Consider the following 23,971-nt stretch of genomic DNA (forward strand, 5'->3'; position numbering starts at 1 on the left):
TTTGCTGTTTCATGACTATAAACGTTAGTCAGACAGGGGGTGGGTGGGGGTGGGGGTGTAGGAGTCCAGATCTTTACACTGTTAAAATGCAGCCTTTAGTTTAAACACACGGAATCAGACTCCTCATCCTCTCAAGTTTCATCACATTAAAAGCACTGGGATGCATTTTAAAGGCAGACACGGTCCTATTAATATTCATAGACCTTCTATTTATAGAGAGCTTCTGCCGTCCTGATATATGCGGGCCGTTTTTATGGGATTCAAGACTAAAGAAGTCCTCATTTTTCTCCATCATGTCCCTCTTTCAGCACCGATTTTCAAGTTTAGAACGTCTGAAAAGACACATCCAGCCTGTTGCGTACTCCCCCATTACAGGGGCTTCAGGGCCCCCCCGGTGTGGGTAACATGACAGCTTTAAAACATCTTGCAGGGAAGTTTTATATCTGATATATTAGTCATGATCACACAATGTCCAGCACAGAAGAATCACGATGGAGTCAAGACAAGGAGGCTGAAACCTAGTTTGGTGGAATCCATTGACACACACACACACACACACACACACACACACACACACACACACACACACACACACACACACTAAGGCGCGTTCACGACACCGGATATTCAGCAGCTTCCGCCGTGCTTTCGTGGCTCGTATCCACACTGCTGGGGGTCCGGACCCCCTCCCGTCCCTTCGGCTCCAGGTTGTCACCGCGACAGGCGCCCCCCCCCCAGTCCCACGCCTCCGTCGCGCACACGTGTCCGTGTCCGTGTCCGTGCGCGTCGCCGCGCTGCGCGTCCTCGGAGCGCAGCGCCATGAGTTCGATCTCGTGTTTGGCCGCCGTCTCCAGAACCTGTTGCTTGTTGTAGAACAGCACGAAATTGTTGATGATGGGATGGATGGGCAGCGCGATGGCGATCACCCCGCACAGGAAGCTGATGGCCGCGTTGCACCGACCCAAGGTGGTCTTGGGGTACACGTCCCCGTAGCCCACGGTGGTCATGGTGATCACCGCCCACCAGAACGACTGCGGGATGCTGGTGAACAAAGTGTCCGGGTGGTTCTGCTCCATGGTGTACCCCAGAGCGGAGAACAGGAACACCCCCACCCCCATGTACATGAGCAGCAGCCCCAGCTCCTTCAAGCTGCTCTTCAGGGCGGATGTGAGGGTTTGGAGACCCGAGGAGTGGCGCGCCAGCTTGAAAATGCGCGCAATGCGCATGATGCGTAAAGCCTGCACCGCCTGCTGCACGTTGGCCAACTCCATCACCCCCGCCCCGAAGGAGGTGAGAGTCAGCACCACGAAGAAGGGCATGATGGCCATGAAGTCGATGATGTTCATGAAGGACAGCGCGAATTTGATCTTGTTGGGGGAGGAGATGAGACGCAGGAGGTACTCCACGGTGAACCAGCCGATGCAGACGGTCTCGATCACCTCCAGGGTGGGGTTCTCCGTCAGGTTGCCCTCAGAGTCCTCCACCTGCAAGTCGGGGATGGTCCCGACGCACATCACCACGGAGGAGACCAGGATGAAGATGAAGGAGAGGATGGCGATGATGTGCGCGGGGAGGGAGGACTCCGGCTTCTCCATCAGCCGCCACACGCACACCTGGAAGCGCTGCCACCCGGCGGCGGACGGATCCCCCTCCCGGTCCACCAGGATAGTTTTCACTTTCTCCGCGATCTCCGCGAGTTCCTCCTCCACCTCCTTCAGGTGGCTCTTACAACACTCATCCAGGAACCCAGAGTCGACCTTCCAGAACTCCATCTCCTTCATGAAGCACATCGGACAGATCCCGCGTTTCACGTGGATCTCCCCGTAAAAATACAGCTCGATGATGCATTTGAAGGCGTCCGGGTCGCGGTCGAAGTAGAACTCCCCCGTGTCGGGGTCGTAGTCGTCACACAGCAGAGATGTTTCCTCAGAAGACTTGAGGGAACAGTCCACCAGCTCGGCCAGACGGGTCTCCGGGAATCGGTTCAACACGTCCCCGTAGAGCACCTGTCTCACCCCGCCGATGTTCACCACGATCTCCGCCTCCTCGCTCGCTTCGGAGCCGTTGCAGTCCGCGTATCTGGACCGGTGGATCCCCCACATCGTGTCGGAAACAGACGTCCCGAACGCCAGCCCACGGGCAGCCTCGTCAACGCGTGGAGGGATTTGATGGATGGAACCAGGCGCTCTGGTGCCGCGCGTAAAATCCTCTCCAAAATGTGCAATTCTCCGTGGGCTTTTTTAATTTATTAATTTTTTTACGTGGAAACGAGTGGAATAAATTTGCGTGACGCGGACGCAGCGCCAAGTCTTCCTCCAACGCGGTGGTGTTTGGCAGTGAACAGTGCGCCTGTGCGCTTTGCGAAAGTTGGAATGAGAAAGTGCGCGTATTGTCAAGCGACTTCAATGAAATCAGACGACTTCCGGGAAGGCTTTTCAGAGTAAAGGTTTCAAAGGATCTATTCTCTTGTGAATCCCTTGTAAAAACATATGCAGTGCGCCCTCATTCCTCGCGGTTAATGCGTTCCAGGAACCACACGTGATTAATGAATTCTGCGGTAGAGCAACAAAGTATTTATCTTATTATTTACAGTTAATTTAAACGTTTATAAAACCCCCCACACTGATATTAAAACCACCGTCTATCCGTATTACCTTTTCCTACACCCTGATACTGTTTAAAGCACTTTTGTGTCTCACGGAAGTCCCACACTCACGGAACAGAGCACACTTCCGGATGCTCTCAGCCAATAGAATGCGCGTACGGTATCACGTGACTGCCTACGGAAAATCCGCGATGAAGTGAAGTCGCTAGCGTTGATGCAGCGAATGCACAAGGGCGCACTGCATATCACTCTTTAACAGTTTGTATATGTTGCTTGTTTATGATAACATATTACAAAAACTCCGCTCTGTTCACGTGATTTTCACACAAAAAATCACTATAAGATGTAAACATTCCAAGAAATTTGAAGAAGGGTAAAAGAAAACCTGAACCTGAATTTCCCTTGGGATCATTAAAGTATATATCTATCTATCTGAAAACACTTCACGGGATTTGTACACGTCGCGGATAACATCCATGCTTTTATTTTGAAGGCTGTCCCCGTCTCTTCCGGTTCCGCTCCCCCTGCGTGCGGCTGCTTGACGCCGCGCGCCGCAGAGGCGCGGCAGATCATAAATCTCAGCGGCGTGGAATGAATGGCGAAGTGGCGCGCGGGGACATCACAGACACGCGCGCTCCGGGATTGTTGTGTCGGGATCGAGGTCACCAATTAGTGAAAACCTATCGATCACAAGTCAGCATCGAACCGTGATGGCTGGGGATCAAAGATGCGTGTTTTGTCTCCCTTTGCAAAAAAATAAAAATAAAAAAATAAAAAAATCACCTCAACTTTCACTCAAAGTTTCACCAAAAAAGTTCCGCAGTCGTCCAGATTGAATTATTATTATACAGCGTCTCAGCAAGGCTTGTTGTTTGTCTCCACCTAGTGGTCGAATAGCAGATTGCAGCATTTAACTGTTATTGTTATTGTTTTTGTTTTTATTCTACTTATTAATTTACTAAAGGGTTATTAATTTAGTAAAAGGTTATTTCTTTACTGAGTTGTATTTTGAAATTAAGTCCATAAAAACCACAAAACATGTCAACGTCATCATATATGTTGAAACATTAATTAATATCTTGGTCTTGTTCGTTTTCTCTACCGGAATCGCCCTGCAGTTCCCTTAATATTTAATTACACGTACATCGATTTTAAAACTAATTTTAATACAGTATATTAAAAACTTGTTTGTGTTTCATTTAAATATGTATTAGCTGTCAGGCTGACATCTGTTGCATGTCCCCTGTAGGAATCGCCTTGTCTCCTCCCGCCGGTGAAGTACCGGGTCCATAAACTACACGGCGCACGCTGATTGGCTGAGACGCAGCTCCGGGGCGTCTCAGCCAATCAGCTTGGGCCACGGTGGGATTCTCCGATGTACTACTCTGGTTGAGAGCCGCGGCGGTTGTGTGAGAGAGTCGCTGCCGCCGGAGACAACAGACGGAGAGCAGAGGGAACCATGACGCCGCTTTTACTTGGTGAGTAAATGTTTTATAACTTTATTACGAACCCGAATCTAATAGAATTTATTAATGACGCGCACGTTCGATGTCGTTTCCCGTCCCGGCGTCGCTGCTAGCTTGAAATGCTAAAAGTTCGGTTGCACCGCAAACAGAACCGGGCCCGGTTCCCGGTCATTGAGACGACTCTAGAGCCGCTTCAGCGTGTTGGCGTTTGGCCCCCAAGTCGGTGTAAAACGACTCCAACCGGGAGTCCTGGTTAGCTACAAAAACGGTAGGATCGTAAAACCCCGTCTCTTCTCCGTCCTCTCCTGCAGGACTGTTGGGCTGCTCGCTGCTGCTTCCTGCCCAGGGTTTCTACTCCCCCAGCGATGATGTGGTGGAGCTCAACCCGTCCAACTTCAACCGGGAGGTGATCCAGAGTGACGGTCTGTGGCTGGTGGAGTTCTACGCTCCCTGGTGAGTCCACACCTGTGTGTTGGAGCCACCTGTTCAAAAGTTCTGGTCCCATCTTTCTCCTGGTTCCTCCTCCTGGAGGAGGTGATTTTGTGGAGCTCAGACTTATGCAGGTGATCACGTGGTGTGTTGGAATGTAAAATCTGGTGGTTCTACTTCTTGTTTGGCTGAATTGTTTTATATATGAGGAGTGAAGGCGGTTCTGTTGTCGTAGAAGCTGTGAAAATATTCCTTCTTCTGCAGCCTCGAACTGAAAACGCTGCTGGAATGTCTGTTAGAATTCTCCACAATAAAAACAACCCATTGTTTCCTCTCTCGTTTATCTCCGCAGGTGTGGTCACTGTCAGAACCTGACTCCTGATTGGAAGAAGGCAGCCACCGCCCTGAAGGTAACCACGACCTCTCTGCTCCGAGTTTGAGACGCGTGATGAAGGAAATACGTAGCACATCAGCCGTTAAACGTCTGATTTGCAACCCCTTCAGGGCATCGTGAAGGTCGGGGCAGTCGACGCCGATCAGCACAAGTCCCTAGGGGGTCAGTATGGCGTCAGAGGTTTCCCCACCATCAAGATCTTCGGCGCCAATAAGAACAAGCCAGAGGACTACCAGGGTACGCTTTTTTTTTTGTTGCCGCTTCTGCTGCCCAATAAAGTTTTGATTGTTGTATTTAAATTGATTTTCTTCCCAATGTCTCCGCCCCCCCCCCCAGGCGGGCGCAGCAGCCAGGCCATCGTAGACGGAGCCATGAACGCGTTACGCGCTCTGGTGAAGGACAGGCTGAGCGGTAACTCCGGCGGCTCCGGCTACAGCAGACAGCAGCAGGGCGGCGGCGGCGGAGACAAGAAGGACGTGGTGGAGCTCACCGACGACAACTTCGACAAGCTGGTGCTGGGGGGCGACGACGTGTGGATGGTGGAGTTCTTCGCCCCCTGGTGTGGGCACTGCAAGAAGTGAGTTTGGCGCCACGGGCGGTCCAGAGAATCCACCAACATCCGTTCAGATGGTTTCCTCGGCTGAAGCAGGAAGTCACCGCTTGATTTTTTTTGTCGTCCGTAGCCTGGAGCCGGAGTGGGCGGCCGCCGCCACCGCCGTCAAGGAGCAGACGAAGGGCAAAGTTCGGCTGGGGGCCGTGGACGCCACCGTGCATCAGGCCGTGTCCAGCCGCTACGGGGTGAGTGCTGGCGTGTAAACGCCACGCCTGTTTGTAAATAAAGATGAACATACGATCGGCTTTGACGCGGTGTGTGTGTGTGTGTGTGTGTATGTGTGTGTGTGTGTGTGTGTGTGTGTGTGTGTGTGTGTGTTTTTGTAGATCCGAGGTTTTCCCACCATCAAGATTTTCCGCAAAGGCGAGGAGCCCGAAGATTTCCAGGGAGGGCGTTCCCGCGGCGACATCATCGAGAAAGCTATGGATCTGTTCTCCGATAACATCCCTCCCCCCCAGCTGCTGGAGGTCAGTGCGTCGTCACGACGACACGCGCGTCCCCCCCTCCTCCCAAAAAAAACTAAGTTCATCTGACGGATTTTGGGGATAAACTTGATAAAATAATGTCGGTGAGCGTTGCGTTCAAGTTGCGTGGGAAATGTCTGCTTCTCAGATCCTGAACGAAGACATCGTGAAGAACACGTGCGAGGACAGTCAGCTGTGTGTGATCGCCGTGCTGCCGCACATCCTGGACACAGGTGAGACAGGCCACGCCCACTTAGGTTGAAACGTGTTAGCGGTAGCGAGCTAGCATCGTTGCTCGACTGAGAGTGACGTGTGTGAGTTTACACACACACACACACACACACACCTTATGCTTGATACAGTGCAGTAAATATCCCTCACACCGCTTAGATTCAAGAGAAGGCAGCCGTCGCCATGGTAACTCACCTCAAATCGAAGGAGAGAACACGTCAGCGTGATTTTTTTTCTTTTTTCTTTTCGCTTCTTTTGAACAAACAATCAGCTTCCTGTCGTTTTAAGAGCTCAGGCTCCACCTGAAGCCGTTCGCCGGTTAATGGTACGTTACCGACGGCGACCAGTCACTCACCGTCACGCTGTGGTTCGTATCCTAGGCGCCGCCGGCAGGAACAGCTACCTGGAGGTGATGACGGCGATGGCAGAGAAGTACAAGAAGAAGATGTGGGGGTACGGATGAGTCACGCTGTGCGTTTGTGACTAATCCTGCTTCTGACTAACACCCCACCCCTCCCTGCCTGTCCCCCCCCCCCCCCATCAGCTGGCTGTGGACTGAAGCCGGGGCTCAGATGGACCTGGAGGCCTCTCTGGGCATCGGGGGGTTCGGGTACCCCGCCATGGCCGCCATCAACTCCCGCAAGATGAAGTTCGCTCTGCTCAGAGGTTCCTTCAGCGAAACTGGCATCCACGAGTTCCTTAGGTAGGGGGGGGGCGCCGTTGGCCCCACCTTCATTTCCTTTCAAAATAAAAGCATTTTGACGTTTCTTCCCCCCCCTCCCAGGGAGCTGTCGGTGCGCCGCGGCGCCTACGACACGTTCGGAAGCGGATCCATGCCCAAGATCCACGCGGTGGAGCCGTGGGACGGCAAAGACGGACAGGTGGGGAGGAAACTGTTGGTTTGGTTTGGTTTGGGGGGGGGGTCGCCATCTCGTCATGACGCGTCCATTTTTAACTCTTTGTCCGTCGCAGCTTCCTGTGGAGGAGGAGTACGACCTCAGCGACGTCGACCTGGACGACTACAAGAATACGGAGCTGTGAGCTCCCCCCCCCTGGGGTGGGAATGGGATCCGGTCGATCGCCGCGTCGGTCGGACGCCGCCTCGCCCCCCCCCCCCAACACCTCCCCACCCCCATCACCTCTCCTGTGGATGAATGGGAGACCCTCCGGTCGCCCGGTTACTGAGATACTCCAGAGACTCCTGCGGTTATTTTTTTGTTTGTCACTCAGACGGAAACAGGAAGTGAAGGTGGGGGGGGGGTCATTTTCCTGTTGAATATTTATAAGAGCACCCCCCAGCGAGGAGGTGGCCCGGGGGGCCTATTTTCAGATAATTCTTCAACCCTCCACCCTGATGTGACTTTTATTTCTTTTCTAAATCGTGAATCTTGGGGGGGGGTGAATCTGCGTCCAGGACACACACTTGTGGCGGGGGGGGGGGGGACCGGCGCGGATGACTTGTGTAGATTTTTCTTACACGACTTTATTTGCAATTCTGTGAAAACAAAATGACAATTTTTTTTTTTTTTTGTTACAAAAATAAAAAGGAATAAAAACGATCACGGCCTCCTGATTCACACAAACTGGTTTTTTTTGTTGTTTTTTTTTTTTGTTTGTTTTTTTTGACGACAACTCGTCGGCGGTCGCATGCAACACCGACGGCGTGCGGAGTTTAAGGACGGCGGCGCGTCGGCGTCCCCCGAAAAACATCAAGAAGCCACTTTTTAACACGGTTTTAGTCCAATCAGATGACAGCAAATAACGCACGTGGATCGGTCCTGGGGAGGGGGGGGGCAGGATGGGAGTCTGTAATACTTGTGAGCACATGATCCAGTCAGTATAAATAGATGATATGGCACTTCACTTATGGGGTGGTAGGAGTGGGGGGGGGCAACAAGCATGGGCAGAACACGTCGAGTGAAAGCACGCCAGAGTGAGACGCATCCGTTAATGTAAACATTAAGACATGGAGTGTTTGCTGGAATGAGAGGATTGTCTGTTGAAGGGGGGGTGAGGTTGAGTGGGGGGGGGGGGGGTGAGCAGCAGGAAGCTGGACGGTGGTGGGCGTGTCCTTGTCTCTGTCCTCATCAGAACTGGCGGGACGTCCCCTGATCGGACTGCAGCAGCCTCACGATGGACGGGTCGCTCTTGGCACCTTTGATGAACTCCTCCAGAGACAACCGACCTGCGAGGAAGAGGAGGGTGAGTTTACGGCATCCGGCCAGCAGGGGGCGCCGCTGTGTTATTTTTAATACAACATTTGACTAGACTGTCTGAATAGACGTTACATTCCTGTATCATTTTAAATCTTTATTTTATACTTAAGTTTTTTTTCTGAGCAACAACAAACAGAAACTTTGTCTTAAAATAAATTTTACGATAAAATAGACAATTTTTGGTGAATTTGCCCCTCCCTCCTGCCCCGCCCCCTGCACCTATCTATGTCTGTACACTCTGACCTTCTGCTTCTCTAACATCTGGGCGTCCCCTGAACGGTTTCTAAACATCCAGATGTGACACACCCCCCCCCTCCCCGTCCCCAAGACCGGGCCAGGTAGTCGGCCGTCGTCGCCACCTCACCTTTTCACACTAAATGTCAAAGCACTCGTGTTGAAGTGTTCCCACCGCAGACGGCTGATAATGATCTGGTGACTCATGTTGGTTCATGTTGTTTTCAGAAACCCCCCCGCACCCCCCCCACCCCCACTTCTCCCAGCAGACCCTGCTTCCATCCGGTTCTTAGAAGGAATCTGAACACGTCGGGGGTCACAAAAACTCCCTAAACTCCCATAAACCACAATTTGTTTGAAGGGGAGGCTGCCCACCCCCCCACCTTGAGTCTCTTCTGAAGTGGACAAACGAGGATAACGAGAAACCAGACGAGGGGGGTGGGGGTCCTCCTCTTCCTCTTGATGCATCTGGATCCAGACGGGTTTTAATGGCGGCAGTAAACGCCCCACCCCCCCTCTTCCTGCCCCCCGCCCCTAACTGGTCTGATGTGGTTGCTCAAATCAGGTCAGACACTTACATAACTCACGTTTTATCATATTTATGTATTTTTGACTCTCTTGATGTGAAAGTTTTTTTCGTCCTGATCGAGGATGGTTCTATTTTTATTTCTGTCTCCGCTCTAAAATCTTAATTCTAGCCGAGTCATGTTAGTTTATTCATCAGCGCAACTATAAATACGACACTTTGTGACTCTTTAAAGCTTCCAGACGCTGCCTGCTGGGCTCCCCTATGGAGCTTTTATTGTATTTGAAGTGCTTTATAAAGTATATTTATAAGCAGCCTCCACTCATGGGCTGTTCATTAAAGATCTGATCTGATTGGATCTGATTTCATCTGATCTGATCTGATCGGATCTGATCTGGATGGAACCATCAATCTTACCGTCGTTGTCGATGTCCATCTGTCTGAAGATCTTGTCCGTCCTCTTCTCGGGTGTCGATTCATCCTCGGGCATCTTCATCACCGATGACACCATCTTGTAAATGGCCTGTAAAGGACAGCCGGAGCTATTTCTGTTAAGCGTAAATTTACTTCCTTTTGTTGTCTGTGAAGCTTCTTTGAAGAACTTCATTTCATCTGATCGCTCTGACCCGTTTTCCCCGTTGCTACCCGGTGACTTTCTGACAGACGAAGCTCGTCCAGCTTTTATTTATTTATTTATTTATTCCCTCTCCGTTTGCATCTTTTAAAAGACGTGTGGTTCTAGAGGCTGAAGCAACAGAAGCGCTGCTGCTTTTCCTTTCTTTTCTTTTTTTTTTTTTGCATTCATTTGTATCCACAAACACAAAGGGACTGAGCCAATATTGATATGGCCCTGCAGGCTGCTCAGCTCTCCATATTGGAAGAATAAATATAGCCCCGGTGATAAGAAAAAAAGGGAAAGGGCAGCCAGCATCTGTGATGGGAGGTGAAAATATTCTGACTGCTACGCCTGAAAATAGAAATGTACAGAATAAAATGTGAGTTTTCCCAGTTTCCGCAGCTAAATGTGAGGATTTACTTCTGATTTGGGGAGTTGAGACGTAAAAGAGACCTGAAACTAGCAAATCCAGACGATAAAATCCGACATGAATCTGTAGCGTCGGCGCTATCTAACGCTAACGCCTCATCAGGTCACGCCGGGTCGCGTCCTCACCTGCACGATCTCCAGCATCTCCGCCCGGCTGATGTAGCCGTTCCCGTCCAGGTCGTACATGCTGAACGCCCAGCGCAGCTTCTGCTCCAGGCCGCCGCGCGACGTCACGCTCAGGGCGATGATGAACTCCCTGAAGTCGATGGTGGCGTCGCCGTTGGTGTCGAACGTGCGGAAGACGTGCTCGGCGAACTTGGAGGCGTCTCCGTAAGGGAAGAAGTTGGCGTAGATCTTCTTGAACTCCTCCACCGTCAGGTGTCCGGTGGGGCAGTCCTTCAGGAAGCCGCGGTACCACTCCTGCAGCTCGTGGTCGGTGAACTCCGTGTTCTCCCGCAGGTCGTTCAGGACCTCGGGACGCAGCTTGCTGTTCTGCTTCCCCATGACAGGAACGCGGTAGAAGGAATCGCTGAGATGTTTCCTGTGCTCTCGCTCCCCACGCCACCGGCTGCTTGGCGTCTTCTGCTCCTACAGGGAGACCAACATCCCTCATTAACAACCCGTGTTTGGCTTTCATAAATGATTCAACGGCTCGATATTTCCTCTCAGCTTGCGGTGTATTTATTATAAAACACGTGTTGATGGTGGCGCCCGAGTCCAAACACAGGAGACAAACAGAGATGAGATTACAACTCGGTCTCTGTGGAGACGCCGTGAAGCCTCTGGCACTTCCTGGTTTTTGCTGTCCTCAGCCGGTACCGACGGTCGCTTCGCCAACAATCCCCCACGTTTATGCGAAAATGACTTCTGCGAGGTTTTCAGCAGGTGCACGACGTACAACGACTGAAAGGAAACCAAACAAAGACGTTTGAAGCGTCTGACCACCTGTGCCTATTCACCTTCAGGTTGCCTGTTTTGGTCTGAATTCTGTTTCCATGGTTCTATTCTGCACAATCCATTTATTCATCATGGGGCGCAGAAAAATAAACGGTTAGGGCAGTAACGATATTACATGTCAAGGACACAAATAAAGTGTATTCCTAAAAGAAGTACAAATTTATGGCTGATTGATCGTTTTTCAGGAATCCGTGCGACAGGAGAGGTTCGAAGGAGTCTGGGGAAGAAACGACAGAAGAATAGGGTGGATGTAAGAAAGGCAAAGAACACACGATGGCTGCGCTCATCTTCATCTTTTTACAACGTGTATCTGGTAAAGCGTGTGTGGGAGGGACAGAAACGGAGAGGTGTGGGGGCAGGGAGGAGGAAAGAATGGAGAAGTGTGACACATAGAAGGAAGAAACTATTTCCAGCGATACTATGAGCTGCTTTCCTGAAAGCTGCGCTTCAATTACATAATAGCCCCCCCCCCCCCCAAATGACACCCACCCCTTATAATGAATTTATATGGGAGGAAGACACACATTATCCCCCCCTGTTCTTTCAATTATTGAACTCCCATCACTCCTGCCGGCGCCGGCACCGGAGCGAATCCCTCTGGATGTGAACCAAGGCGAGCGGTGTGACTTCAGATGAGGGCTCCTCCGCCCACGGACGCCCCCTTTTTTTCATAATTGTCAAACGTGTGTAATTTCCTGTGGTTTTATGAATCGGAGACGCGGAGGAAAATGACGAGCAGCAAACGCCGGAGACACGACGCGGCGTTCTATCCTCGTTTGGGCTCAGGTGACAGTGAAATCAGCCGCTCAGCACAAGGGATTGGCACACATGACTGGAGGATGAGGCCTCATTTGTGTCTGGAAATAGAACGGATTTCATTTGGTTTTTGTTTTATTCATTTTTTAATTTATTATATAACTTAAATAAAGAATTAAGTATAAAAAAAACCCGCCTTCCGACAAGTTCCCCTGCAAAAATCTTCCCTAGTCTTCCACTTGTAACGTGATGTCCTAGTGGTCATCTGAGGGTACTGCAGCACAGCGTGTTTTGGAAACTTTGCATGAGCTTTAATAACAATGTCATAACAACTCGTATCTCCTGCCCCGCCTTTGTTAGCTTAACTTAGCTCCATGCTTCGCTCCACTATAACGTTCCAAAAACATTTAATTTTCTTTTTCATTCGACTTGACCCTCGTTTGACCCTCATTACATAAGAATGAATTTAAAAAAAAAGGTGGCGTCAGTGTAATCTGCTCTTGACACGTTTAGATGGGATCCTTATCGCCAGCTTGGGCAACACTATAAACACAACGTCAGACGCGAACAGTTTTATAAATGACAGTCCGGGCTCTTCCGTTCTAGCGTACAACAGGATGAGGAAGCGGCAGCGCCGCCTCAACCCCAGGGTCACATGGACTCAGCAGAGGCTGAGCAGACGCTTGGGCGTCGCTCTTTATTCCCTTCGAACGCACAAAAGCCACATGGAATCCAGAAGATTCCAGCCTGTTGAGGTTCCAAGGAGGCTAAATCAAGGGCTAACATTTGGAAAGAAAAAAACAACTGTAAAACCAGCCTGTAAACTGTTCAAATAATCAACACACTCGGATGAAGATTGAGGGTTGCAAAACTGTTTTAGAAACTCCCTCAACTGAGCCTAGAATCCCGTGGATTGCTCCTCAGGTGTCTTTCATATATTTTAGGTACAGAAAGTCGTAATAAATGTTAAATTCCCTAAACGTGCACGCAGAACATTCCAGCCTCTTCAGCTGTCACTTCTTAAACTTTGGACCCAAAGTGGAAAATGTTGAGAAATGTGGTCAGAAATAACTTCTAGATGTCTCTCTGCGCTGACATCTTCGTGACCCTCCTCCGAGCAGAGGAACAGACGCGGGGAAACGTTAGCCGGCGAGTCGTTTGATGCACAACAGCCCCGCGAGATTGTCATTCCACGTCCAGTGTTTGCAATTCCCCTCGATTACACAGCAACAGTTTCCCTCCGTGTCCCCAACCCCCATCGGCCATCCCTGCTCTGTATGGTCCAGTTTTTCCACTGGCTTCCCCGCCTAATGAGACTGTTTCACACAGCAGCTCCCCCGACCCCCCCCTTCCTAAGGCATCCTGTAAACCTCTGACCAAGTTTCGCTGCTTGTTTGCCGATCTCAGGCCCACCTCTTTTCCTGGTTAAGGGCTTGTCACAACAAAGAGAGCCATTATTCTTTTCCCAGATGCTCGTTACGTCTGGCGAAGCCAAAGAGGACAAGGAGAGAAGAAGTGGATCCATAAAGTGTGACACGGCTCAGATGGAGCTCATTACGCTTCTGACATCAGTGGCAGAGGACAGGAAACGAGACGCTGACGGAGGTAAAGATATAGAAAAGATAAAGCCGGGTTATTTTTATCTCAGTTTTAAAACAAGCAAAGGCCGAGCAAAGGGAGGAACGCACTGAAACACACGGATGTTGTCAGCCAATAGCGTGGCTACCTTCCAAAAATCTGCGATGTAGTAAAGCCGTGTATCTTGAAGCGCGAATAAGCGAGGGATGACTGTAACAGCACAGAGAGAATAAGAAAAAATAGAGTAAATGAGAAGAAGAAGAAAACATAAATAAATGAAGATTTTAACGGTCTGATTTGAAAATAAATAATCTTTTGCACATAAACTGTTTTCTGTGCATATCAAATTGGTTTTGTGTTGGTTAGACAAAATTAAAAATTTAACAGCAAACCAAAATTTGTGAATTCCCCAGTTTGGGATCATTAAAGTATATCTAATCTAATCTGTTTCCCCTCCGCTACAAACATCACGTGTAGGGAATCTTCTTCTCGCCGTCTGCCTCTCAACGCTTTGGAGCGGAAAGCGCGTGAAACGAACCGACGTGGTTCGGCGCGCAGAAAGAAAGGCAGACTGAAGCCCGCTGCGCTGAAGTGGAGCTGAGAGAAACCGAAGTTCAGCTGCTTCAGGAGGACGAGGAGTCGGTCCAGGGTGAGAGGAGGAGGAGGAAGAAGAAGACTAAATGAGCTCTCCAGTTATTCTGGCTTCCAGCGCTGCTCTGTGCCAGCCTCTCTGAACTAGTGTCAGAGAATATCATGCATTGGATCAGGATGAAGTCCCCTGACACACCAGTCGTCAAGGCAACAGGATAGTAGTGCTTAGGCTTATGAGAGGGAGGCGGTGTAACTATCAATCTGGGGCGCCGGCAGGACAGGAGATGTAACAAGACTCAGGAGAAACGAGAACAGTTTTTAACTGCGCATTTCAAGCCGAGCAGCTGAACGGCGTCGGCTGGTTCTCGGATCTCCAAATGAAATTCGCGTTTTGTTTTTATCGAACGGTATTTCTGAGAGGACGAGGGCGTGATTCAGTTTCAGAAACAGACGCTTCACATGGTTTTTGCATCAGAAAAAAAAAAGAACAAGATTCTTCACAATGTGAATATTTCATGAGAATTATGTTTTCCTGACAGGAAGTTGTGATAATATAATTTTGTGAATTACTATTAGCTAGTTTAGTGTGTAATATTTATTTATCAAGTAGATCAAGCTCTCTTTAGCAAGATGCAAGATGATGACACACGACTAGAGTGTTTATAATTCTATTAATGAGCTATTTAAGTCTGTATTTATGTGATTCGCACAAATGGTTGTCTCCATGGAGGTTACCGGCTTCCGTTGTTTTGACTTTTGTTTGCTATCAGAAGATTAACGATCACAGTTTACCTGAAAGAGGTTTTATCGTAAAAATATTTTAATATTTTGGAGCAGATTCAAAGAAAAAATGTTTTTTCCTATTAATTATTTGTGACTGATTAATTCTAAAACTCCGCTCACAAAATGTGTTATGTGTATGAATCACAGATTTTCAAGTGCTGAATAAAGTTTCATAAAATGTTTTTATCAGGATGCTGTTTGCATAAATGTACCAAAAGCAGAGTGTTTGTAAATGTATTTTTCTAATTTGCTTGAATTTCCTATTTTCATCCGCGTGCTAAATTTACTTCCATCATGGAAAATGTGTTTCCTGCATCTGTTTATTTTGCTGCTTGCCTGATATTTCGGTGACACAACTAAAACAGAGAAACTCTTATCAGCCGGTTATGAGCGGAATAATTTTATTCCAGTGGCTCAATAAGTGGAATTTGGTTTCAGGCTGGTCTTGATGGACGGATGTACCAAATTTCATCCACTTAATTCCTGCAGCCAAGATTATTGCTTTGCATGTTGTGATCAAGGAGTGTCAAGAATCTGACTTTCCAGTTTTGGCAAGCAGATTTTCTTAACTGTGGATTAATTCAGATGGATTATTTTAATCCATAATGTCGAATAAAAGCATGAAATGCCAAAAAAAAAAGTGTCTTACAATTTCCTTTATTATGAAATTGTTATTATGCAAACGTTTAACCATTAAATGTGTTGAGAAAGTTAAAAAGAAAAAAAAAGTCGAGATTTTAAAAGTATGATGACTATTACATTGACCGAGAGTGTTACTGATTCAGCAGCAGTAATAACATCATATGTAAGCACATAATTTAAAAAAAAACGCAGCATGGATTCAATAAAAAGATGTGATCTGAGTGGAGGGGGCCTGTGGGGGCCCTCGGGGGCCCCCCGGCTCGGCTTTATGTCTAGAGACGCCCCTGCTGCTTCGTATTATGAGCCACGATGGCATTTAACTGACATCTGTGCAGCAATTAAAAAGGTACTAATGACGTCATAATCAGTGTTAACACCTCAGGGTAACTTAGGTGAGGGTCTGACGTGGGTGTGACCCCCCCCACCCCACCCCCTCCTCTGCTTTGTAGAGGGAAAGTAACAGCAGATGTAACATGACATCACTTTCCAACCAACATTTGTATTTTGATAAAGTGATGAACACTCACCTCTTTCGGTGCGGGACGGGGGGCCGGGGGGGTGGGGGGGGAGGATGTAAATAAATTGGGAGTCCAATTTATTTAAACCCACTTTTCCTCTTCTGACGTCACCACCAGCCGAACTTAACCGTTACGGGAGTCTTTATCATAACACCTCTGGGGAGGGGAAAAAAAAATCTGGAATAAAATAAAAAAATAAAAAAAACACAAACAGGAGAGTAATTATATATATATATATATTTGACACGTAAAGATAAACAAATAAAGTTTTATCGTAAATGTCGCGTTTTTTTTTTTTAAGCTAGCTTCTGGTTAAGCTAGCCGCGCCTACCTTCTCCTCCTCGGCTCGCGGCTCTGTGTAGTGGAAGATGTGGCTCAGAGCTCGGCTTTCATCCGGCCGTACCAAATCACCCCGGAGGGGTGTCCCGCCCTCTTTGGATCCCGTCAAACCCGCATTCTCTGTTTGTTCAAGTTGCAATTTCACTTTTAAACAATAAAACATATATTAAAATTCATGAAGCGTTACATATAAGTATTAAATAACGTGTTTCAATCGCTACTCTAAAGCTGGTTCATCGCATCCCCCCCCCACGCTCACGGAATGGATCCGTCCACACTCGCCGCTTCCATCGCAGAAGCAGTCGCAGCAGCGTCCTGTGGAAAATTGTCACTGGAAGACTATTAATAGCGCCATATCTTAAATAAATGGTTAACATTTGAGTGAAAATGTTGATACTACGTGACGCATTAAAAAAAAACCTGACAACCAGTGTTAAAGTTTCATATAAGAACAACGCATTTGTTTCTGAGATATTTATTTTAACAAGCAGAACACTCAGGATTCCTTCTAAGGATGCATTTCTCTGACCAGAGATCATTGCTGAGGGACAAAATCAAATGCACCTCTTGTGTTTTCTAGTATTTAGTAATATTACACCTAGTTAATTATCATAAAAAGAAAACAGAAGCAAGAGGCTTTTTCATACTTGCATGTCTGAAAAAGAAGCTCAAAGAAATCACTTCGTGTTATTATAGATGCATGTTCAAAGTTTACTGAAAGGAAGAACAGAGTTATGGTAGAAATGGATGAGATGGATGGGACAGAACCCATTCCCGTGCCCCCACTCCCACTCTGTGGGAGGCGGTGGATAATAATGTCTTGAAAAAGTCAACTTCACTCCATCCTCCATCAGTTTCTGTCACACTAAATCACAATACATCAGTAAAACGTTTTACTTGTGATGTTTTTATTTAATATTTCATAGCTCCTGCCACAAACGTGTTTGAAATCTGTTGCTGGCATCAATTTCTGAATTCATAGTTATTGAACAACAACAAAAAAATCTAATAAGTAAAGTTTATAAGTATTTAAAAAAAAGAGATATAATTTGTTTGGAGCATTATGTTGCATTAACCTCTCTGTATGCTGACAGGCCGTGTCCATCCGCACCCATCAATACCTATGACCGTCTCCCATGTGAGCCATAGTGACACTGCAGGCAGGATGGTGTGTATGTCAGCATTTCAGTAAGTGGATCAATAATTAACCATGTGTATGTGTGTGTGTCTGAGTGTGTGTGTGTCTGAGTGTGTGTGTCTGCCTGAAGCCTGACACCTGTTTCTATAAGCACATGGAGGGCTTATCTCTGCCTGGGAGTGAGGACAATGCTGGCCTGGAGCGTGGGGGTGGGGGGGTGGGGGGGTCTCTGGGCAGTGATAAAGCAGTCTGAGGTTGCTTTTGTTGTTATGGCCAAAATGCAACTTAATACCGTCACAGGTCTGTCGGTGCTGGAGTAAAGCAGATCAAAAGCACCGTATCACAAAAGGGGCATTGCTTTATTAAATTATTGAAGGTTAATTTGCCTTATAAATAATGAGGCCCAGCAGCGTCGGACTGAGAAGCAGCAGGCAGAGAATAAAACGATCACATGCACAAGCAAACAGGACGCTGTCATGCATTTATGATGAAACAGTCCCAGACCCCGGGTGGGAATTAAATTGTCTTATTGTGTGATTTATATGCTGACTACTGTGCTGAGCTGGAGACCCACAGGGAGCTATCATGAGTCTTACATATACTTGGGGGACAATTTATTTTTGAGCATGTGGGCCAACATTTACTCAGCAGTTCTCCTCCCTAGAGGGAGCTCCATCATGTTTTCTATAGGGCTAATCTACAAGTATATCTCCACTGAAAAGCACCCTGGAGGGTGTTTTATCATACTTGTGTGTACTATGAAAGCATCTGTTTCAAAACTTAGCTGTAACAAAAGAAAAGGAAATACTATCTGTGATTTGTCAAATCCACAATCTATGGACAAATGCAGTTGAGTGAATGTTGATTGTTAAAATGTTAATTTCTAATCATTTCCCACTGGTATGATGTTATATATTAAATTCATTTCATGTAAATATATATTTTTTTGTTAATAAAGCAACTTTCATGCTAAATAAGCAAACAATCGGCTCCGTTTTCTGTACAGTTCCACTATCGACCACCAGGGGCGCTGTTCTACCATCTACACCGCTGCAACGCACAAATCATTCATATTTTAAACTTTAAACACTTTATACTACAAAAATCGACATTTAAATTAATCTTCTGTGACATTTTGCGTGTTGTACTTCCCTCATGAAAATTAATTCGTAATATAAGATACATATTTCAATCAAAAATGTACATCAAAAGCAGATTAGGAACAAAAGTGATGTACAGGGTACTTTTTTATTTTCTTGTGAGCCCATTACTAATCAAAGGTAATTATTTTTTTCACTATATTTCACTATATTTGTTTTGTTATCCAAAAGCGACAGCTTCTCTAAGTGCCTCGACAGTTGAAGCAAAACATTTCTGAATAGTCCAGCGTCGGCAGTAGAATTATTTCTACCTGCAGTAACGTGAATGTACACTAGATGGCGCTGCAGCGCTCCGCTCCGTTAATTGTTTGGTGATGAAGAAGTAAATTGTGTTTCCTTGAACCGGGAATATTCCGGGAATGTCGAGGGAGAAGCATGACCGTCCTCCGACCTGAATACAGGTAAAAAAAATACGAGGGTGACCCCTCCACCCTCCAAATTAAGAGGTTGTGTGTGTGTGTGTGTGTGTGGGGGGGGTGTCTATTGAAACTTGAAAACATGAAATTGAAATTGAAACATGTGTTTAAATATCTTACGAAGATATATTAAATTAGTAGTCGTGACGTCACACACTATGAGCCAATTTACGTCAGTAATTGTAGGTAGAATACTTCTATCTATCGTCTACGACTCTTTTCCAAAAGAATTTAATTAATCACAGTTTTATTACAAAAGACCCCAAAAATAATTAGTAGATTTGATGCTAAGTCTTCCAAAAAAATTGTTAAAAATGTAAAAAAAAATAAAAATTAAAGTTGATCCATTTTCATGGTCATATTAGTGAAATATTGATATTTATCTGATCAACATGTGAAAACACTTCACGTCATGTAGATCTGAACTGGAAAATCACTATGTTTATTTATTTAGTACAGTAAAGTGTAGAATTTAGAATTCTAAATTCTAAGCTGGTAAATATTAGAAATATTTCAGAGCTAATTCTTGCTCACACCCTCCTGTGTTTTAAGGGTGGCGCCGTGGTTTCCTGATCAGCTTTACATTAACCTTTAAGTTTAATTAAACATTACGATTAGACGCTTCATGACATACATACATATTTCATTTTCCACATGATTAGTGAGATGCACTTCCTGCGTCTGTAAAAGCAGCACATGCTCCTGGAATATCGATCTGCCTGCCTGTACATCACCCAGAGTGAGGCCATGCCCCCCCACCCTCACCCCTCTATAGATCAGGTCAATATTTATAGAACACATGGGACTCAAATCAAGGTTTTACTGGAGTGGAGGACAAAAACTGTTTCGATTTTAAATGTGAACTTCGCGTCGGTTTGTGTCCACACCATGATTAAGAAGAAGATAAAGAAAAGAGCTTCTTTAAAGTCGATGTTTTTGGGTTCGTTTGATGATTCTTGACTGTTTGGTTCAGTCTTTCTGAGAAAAGTCGAGAAAATGCAGAAATAAATGAGCTGAAGAAAGGTTTAGCATTTAGCCTGCACCATACCCAAAACCAGGGACTTTCACCTTCTGTACTTTTGCAGCCTTATGGTCGTGCTGCAAAGGAACATGTCCTATATATACTCCAGACAATGTAATCATGTGGACGCGCTGATATGCTGATAAGCTCCAATGTGCTGCAACCCCATCATTGATTCTTTATTGTGCTGTGCTGCTAATAGCAACGGCCGGCCAGAAGTTTCTGGACGATTGTGGGCTCTGATCGATCCAACGGCTGCAGGGCTTGAATGCATTTACATTTTAATGTGGTTGTTTTGTGTCTATGAACAGATTTCTGCTTGATAGTAAAAGTAAAAGTTGAATAGTTGTGTTTGTTTAATGGAATAACAAGAAAATGGAATTGATTTTTCTCATGAGGGTGCAGATATTAACAGTAAATAATGCTCTAAATTGGCAGTATTGATCACGTGACTTTAAAAAAAAGCCTTTAATTTTCTCAAAAACCATAAGTGCACCTTATAATCCAGTGCGCCTTATATGTGAAAAACACTTTTGATTTTACCAATCTGGCCAGAAACCCTGACAGCCATTATTTGAAGGTGCGCCTTATAGTCCAGTGCGCCTTATAGTGCAGAAAATACTGTCATTAAAGCCACTAATCGAGGAAGGGGCGATAAATCCTGCAAAGTTCTGCTCGTCTCTGAGGTTTTAAAGGAATCCTGAGGGAATAACTGGATGATTTATGCTTTTCACAAAATAAAACACAGAAAAAAATCTAAATTAATGCCATTAAAATTCCTGCAGCTTGCAGGCAGTCATGTCTTAAACTGAGAACTCAGGTTTTATCCAGTTCTGTTTCACAAGGTCCACATGATGTCGGCCGACATGCATGTCCCATATGTGTTTTGGGAGGGAGCCAGGTGTACCGTACTGCATGTTCCGTGTCAGCGTGTCCTGAAAGACAGCACCAGGGACTCACTAGAGGCGATAGGGAAGGGACTTTCAACGTGAAACGCGCGTGTGTGTGTGTGTGTGTGTGTGTGTGTGTGTGTGTGTGTGTGTGTGTGTGTGTGTGTGTGTGTGTGTGTGCGTGTGTGTGTGTGTACATATCTGCAAAGCATAAAGAAATTCAATGCATAATCTGATATCAAACATGTACACATTCAGCAAATCTTTTATTTTTTTATTGCAATTACATAAGAATGAAATAAAATGCAGTCTCATCGTATTGTGTCACGAAATTTTAAAAGGTGTGAATTAATAAAAATATAAATTATTAATGCACGAGTACATGCATACGTGCTGTGGGCATGTGATAAACTTTGATCGTTCTTCATCGCTCGTCTGATTGGGGTTTTTTTTATCAGGTCTGGTCTGAAGTGCGATCTATCAGCTCCAGATAAAGATGAAGAGCAATAAAACACGATGGTTTATGACACAATGATATCCAGGACTTCAATTTGTCTGGACTTTCGCCCAATATTTGCTCAATCAGTTTGACAGATAGGTCAGTAAACTGCAGGAAAATGTATGGCAGGTGTAGGAAAAAATTGCAAAAAGAAAAAGAAAAAGGCATTGATTTGTAATTTATACTTTATACTTTGTAATTTATACTTTCTGAGAATAAATTAAATTTAAGCCTTTTAGAAACCAGGAGGTGCAGAAGTGATACGTAATCAGTATTTTCATCAAGACGGCTAAGAGACTTTTTTTTTTAAACCTCAAAACGTTTCATTCAAACGATGCATTCAAATGATTGCGGAAGCAAACTCTGAAATGTGAAAGTGAAAAAAAGAAATGCACACTCGTGATGTCACCATGATGATGTCACTTTCTTGGAATCTGCCTCATGCCAAATCAAGAAACCTGCTCCTGGGATGTCATTGTTAGTTTATGGGTTTCCGATAGAAAGATGATTGAATCTATTTCATGTCTAGGTTCAACTCCTTGTGTTTCACTGGTAGAGAATCTGGATCTGGATCTGGATCCAAATGCTGGTAGAGAATCTGGATCTGGATCCAAATGTGAACAGCGGTGGAACACTACAAGACCAGTGTAACAATCTTCTCTTGCAGCTGAAGTTTGCTGGATATGTGATTAATAAGTATGTTTGTGTGGGTTTGGGACACACACCAGTGAAAGGAACAACTCAAAGGCAAATCGCTTTTTTTTTTTTTTTTTTTTTCAAAAAAGCGTTCTTCAATTTTCAGGCAATTATTGGGCCCACAGGAAGTGAGTCAGCGACTCAAACAGATCCAGAAGGGAGGAGGAGGTTAAGTCTGAGAAATAAAAGTCAAACACTGGGAAGCTTTCGATAGGGATTGGTAAAATCGAGTGCATCTCTCAGAGACCAGCTGGCTAGACAGTCTAAATGAGGCACAGGCGCAACACTTAAGGGCGGGGCAGTTTATCGCACAGGCGGGAAACTTGACTTGAAGTAAACTTGATCAAGAAGAAACACAGACAAAACAGCACAAATGTATGATCTGACATGTTAACGCATGACGAGACGTCAGCAGATGAACAGCGTTAGCCCCTGCGCCGCTGCCCCACCGTTGAATCGTCGCGTCCTGGCGTCAGGAAGCGATGTGTAGCCTTCAGGCTACACTTTAACAGCAGCAAAGAAATGGAACAGCCTGGTACTCAATGTATGTATCAACCAGAGGACCTTTACACCTGCGACTGATTGGGTAAGAGTGTTTACGGATGAACGTCTGTCTCCTGCAATGTGGGTGACAGGTCATCATCAGGCGGACGGACGGCAGGATGGAGGTTAATACTCTTCGTTAAAACCACCATCAGAACCAAATTAATGGGTTCACATACAGTTTAAAACACATTAAATCCAGTATTTAAAAGGCATTTTTCAGTATTCTGTTAGTGTTTTGCAAACTGTGTGAAGAAACTGTTGAATAAAATTTTACAAACTGATTTGTTTTTAATGTTTTTCCCACTGAGATCATGGAGATGCGTCGGTACTGCGATGACGAGTTGCCATTGTGTAGTGGATGCTCTGTGTTCAGAAAGAAGGTAATGTCTGCATAGTAACAAAAAAAAAAGAAAATTAAATTCCAGCCAATAAAGGAGAGTTAATAGAAAGCACTGTTTATTTATTACTGTTTACTGCCTTGCAGGAAATAGACTGCTGTTTGTTATCAGACGCAGTATTAACTGTCTTTTTTAAGATTAGCTTCATTCTAAATTGCATTAAATATAGTTTGTGTTTCATAATTTAGATATTATTAAGTAGAAAATAAATCTAACTAGAACGGAAGAAAAGTATCTTTGATGTTTTTTTGCAGAAACTTTATCAAAAATCTGAAAATAAAGCGTTGAAAACCAACATTAATATTAATGTCCGTACTTGATGCAGGAGATGCTGTTTTACAGTGTGTTTCTTTGTGGTTATTAACAGCTGATAAAGCATATAAGTTTATCGTCCTCTCATCTTGAGGGACTTTGTGTCTGGAGCAGGTCTTTATCTTCCCTCATTGATTTAAATGGGTTTTTTTTGCAGCAGTTACAGCAAGAACATGAAGTCCTGCAACATAACGGACCTTTAAACCCTCATTTTAGTCCGTATGATATTTGATCCAACAATAAAAGTCTGTAAAGGCAAACCCCTTTAGCTTATCACCATAAATCAATACATAGTAATAATAAATTATAAGTGAAAATGTCTTATTTATCAAAAATCACCTTTTTTAAAAATTATTTTATTACATTAAAAAGACTAAAATTATCACAATCACACAACTGCCCATCACTATCATAAAAACAGTCATTATCACCTCCATCTGATAATAAATTTAATTGCACTTTAACTGATTAACCATATGGGCCATATGTGCATTAAAATATCTATACC

At 45.6% G+C, this 23,971-nt stretch overlaps 3 protein-coding genes across 4 annotated transcripts; 1 reads left to right on the plus strand and 2 right to left on the minus strand.

Annotated features, from left to right (window-relative positions):
* LOC137613089 (potassium voltage-gated channel subfamily F member 1-like) lies at nucleotides 1-2,708 on the minus strand. Its single transcript, XM_068341948.1, has one exon. The coding sequence runs from the start codon at nucleotides 2,100-2,102 to the stop codon at nucleotides 612-614; it is 1,491 nt and encodes a 496-aa protein (XP_068198049.1). The 5' UTR covers nucleotides 2,103-2,708; the 3' UTR covers nucleotides 1-611.
* A 956-nt stretch (nucleotides 2,709-3,664) lies between these two features.
* Nucleotides 3,665-7,582, plus strand: pdia6 (protein disulfide isomerase family A, member 6). The gene is made up of 12 exons (XM_068341949.1): nucleotides 3,665-4,083; nucleotides 4,383-4,524; nucleotides 4,853-4,910; nucleotides 5,005-5,131; nucleotides 5,231-5,471; nucleotides 5,578-5,692; nucleotides 5,834-5,974; nucleotides 6,120-6,204; nucleotides 6,583-6,655; nucleotides 6,747-6,905; nucleotides 6,987-7,083; nucleotides 7,175-7,582. The coding sequence occupies exons 1-12, from the start codon at nucleotides 4,065-4,067 to the stop codon at nucleotides 7,241-7,243; spliced, it is 1,326 nt and encodes a 441-aa protein (XP_068198050.1). The 5' UTR covers nucleotides 3,665-4,064; the 3' UTR covers nucleotides 7,244-7,582.
* Nucleotides 7,583-8,237: 655 nt separating this feature from the next.
* hpcal1 (hippocalcin-like 1) lies at nucleotides 8,238-16,225 on the minus strand. Of its 2 annotated transcripts, none has more exons than XM_068341951.1 (4): nucleotides 16,058-16,225; nucleotides 10,350-10,805; nucleotides 9,596-9,701; nucleotides 8,238-8,387 (listed from the first exon to the last, which is right to left on the minus strand). In XM_068341951.1, the coding sequence occupies exons 2-4, from the start codon at nucleotides 10,725-10,727 to the stop codon at nucleotides 8,290-8,292; spliced, it is 582 nt and encodes a 193-aa protein (XP_068198052.1). In that variant the 5' UTR covers nucleotides 10,728-10,805; nucleotides 16,058-16,225; the 3' UTR covers nucleotides 8,238-8,289. The 2 variants fall into 2 exon arrangements, with proteins under 2 accessions (XP_068198052.1, XP_068198051.1); XM_068341950.1 differs by having other exon boundaries at nucleotides 10,350-10,811.
* Nucleotides 16,226-23,971: the final 7,746 nt, after the last annotated feature.

This window comes from Antennarius striatus, chromosome 19, assembly GCF_040054535.1.
Source record: "Antennarius striatus isolate MH-2024 chromosome 19, ASM4005453v1, whole genome shotgun sequence".
NCBI lineage: Eukaryota > Metazoa > Chordata > Actinopteri > Lophiiformes > Antennariidae > Antennarius > Antennarius striatus.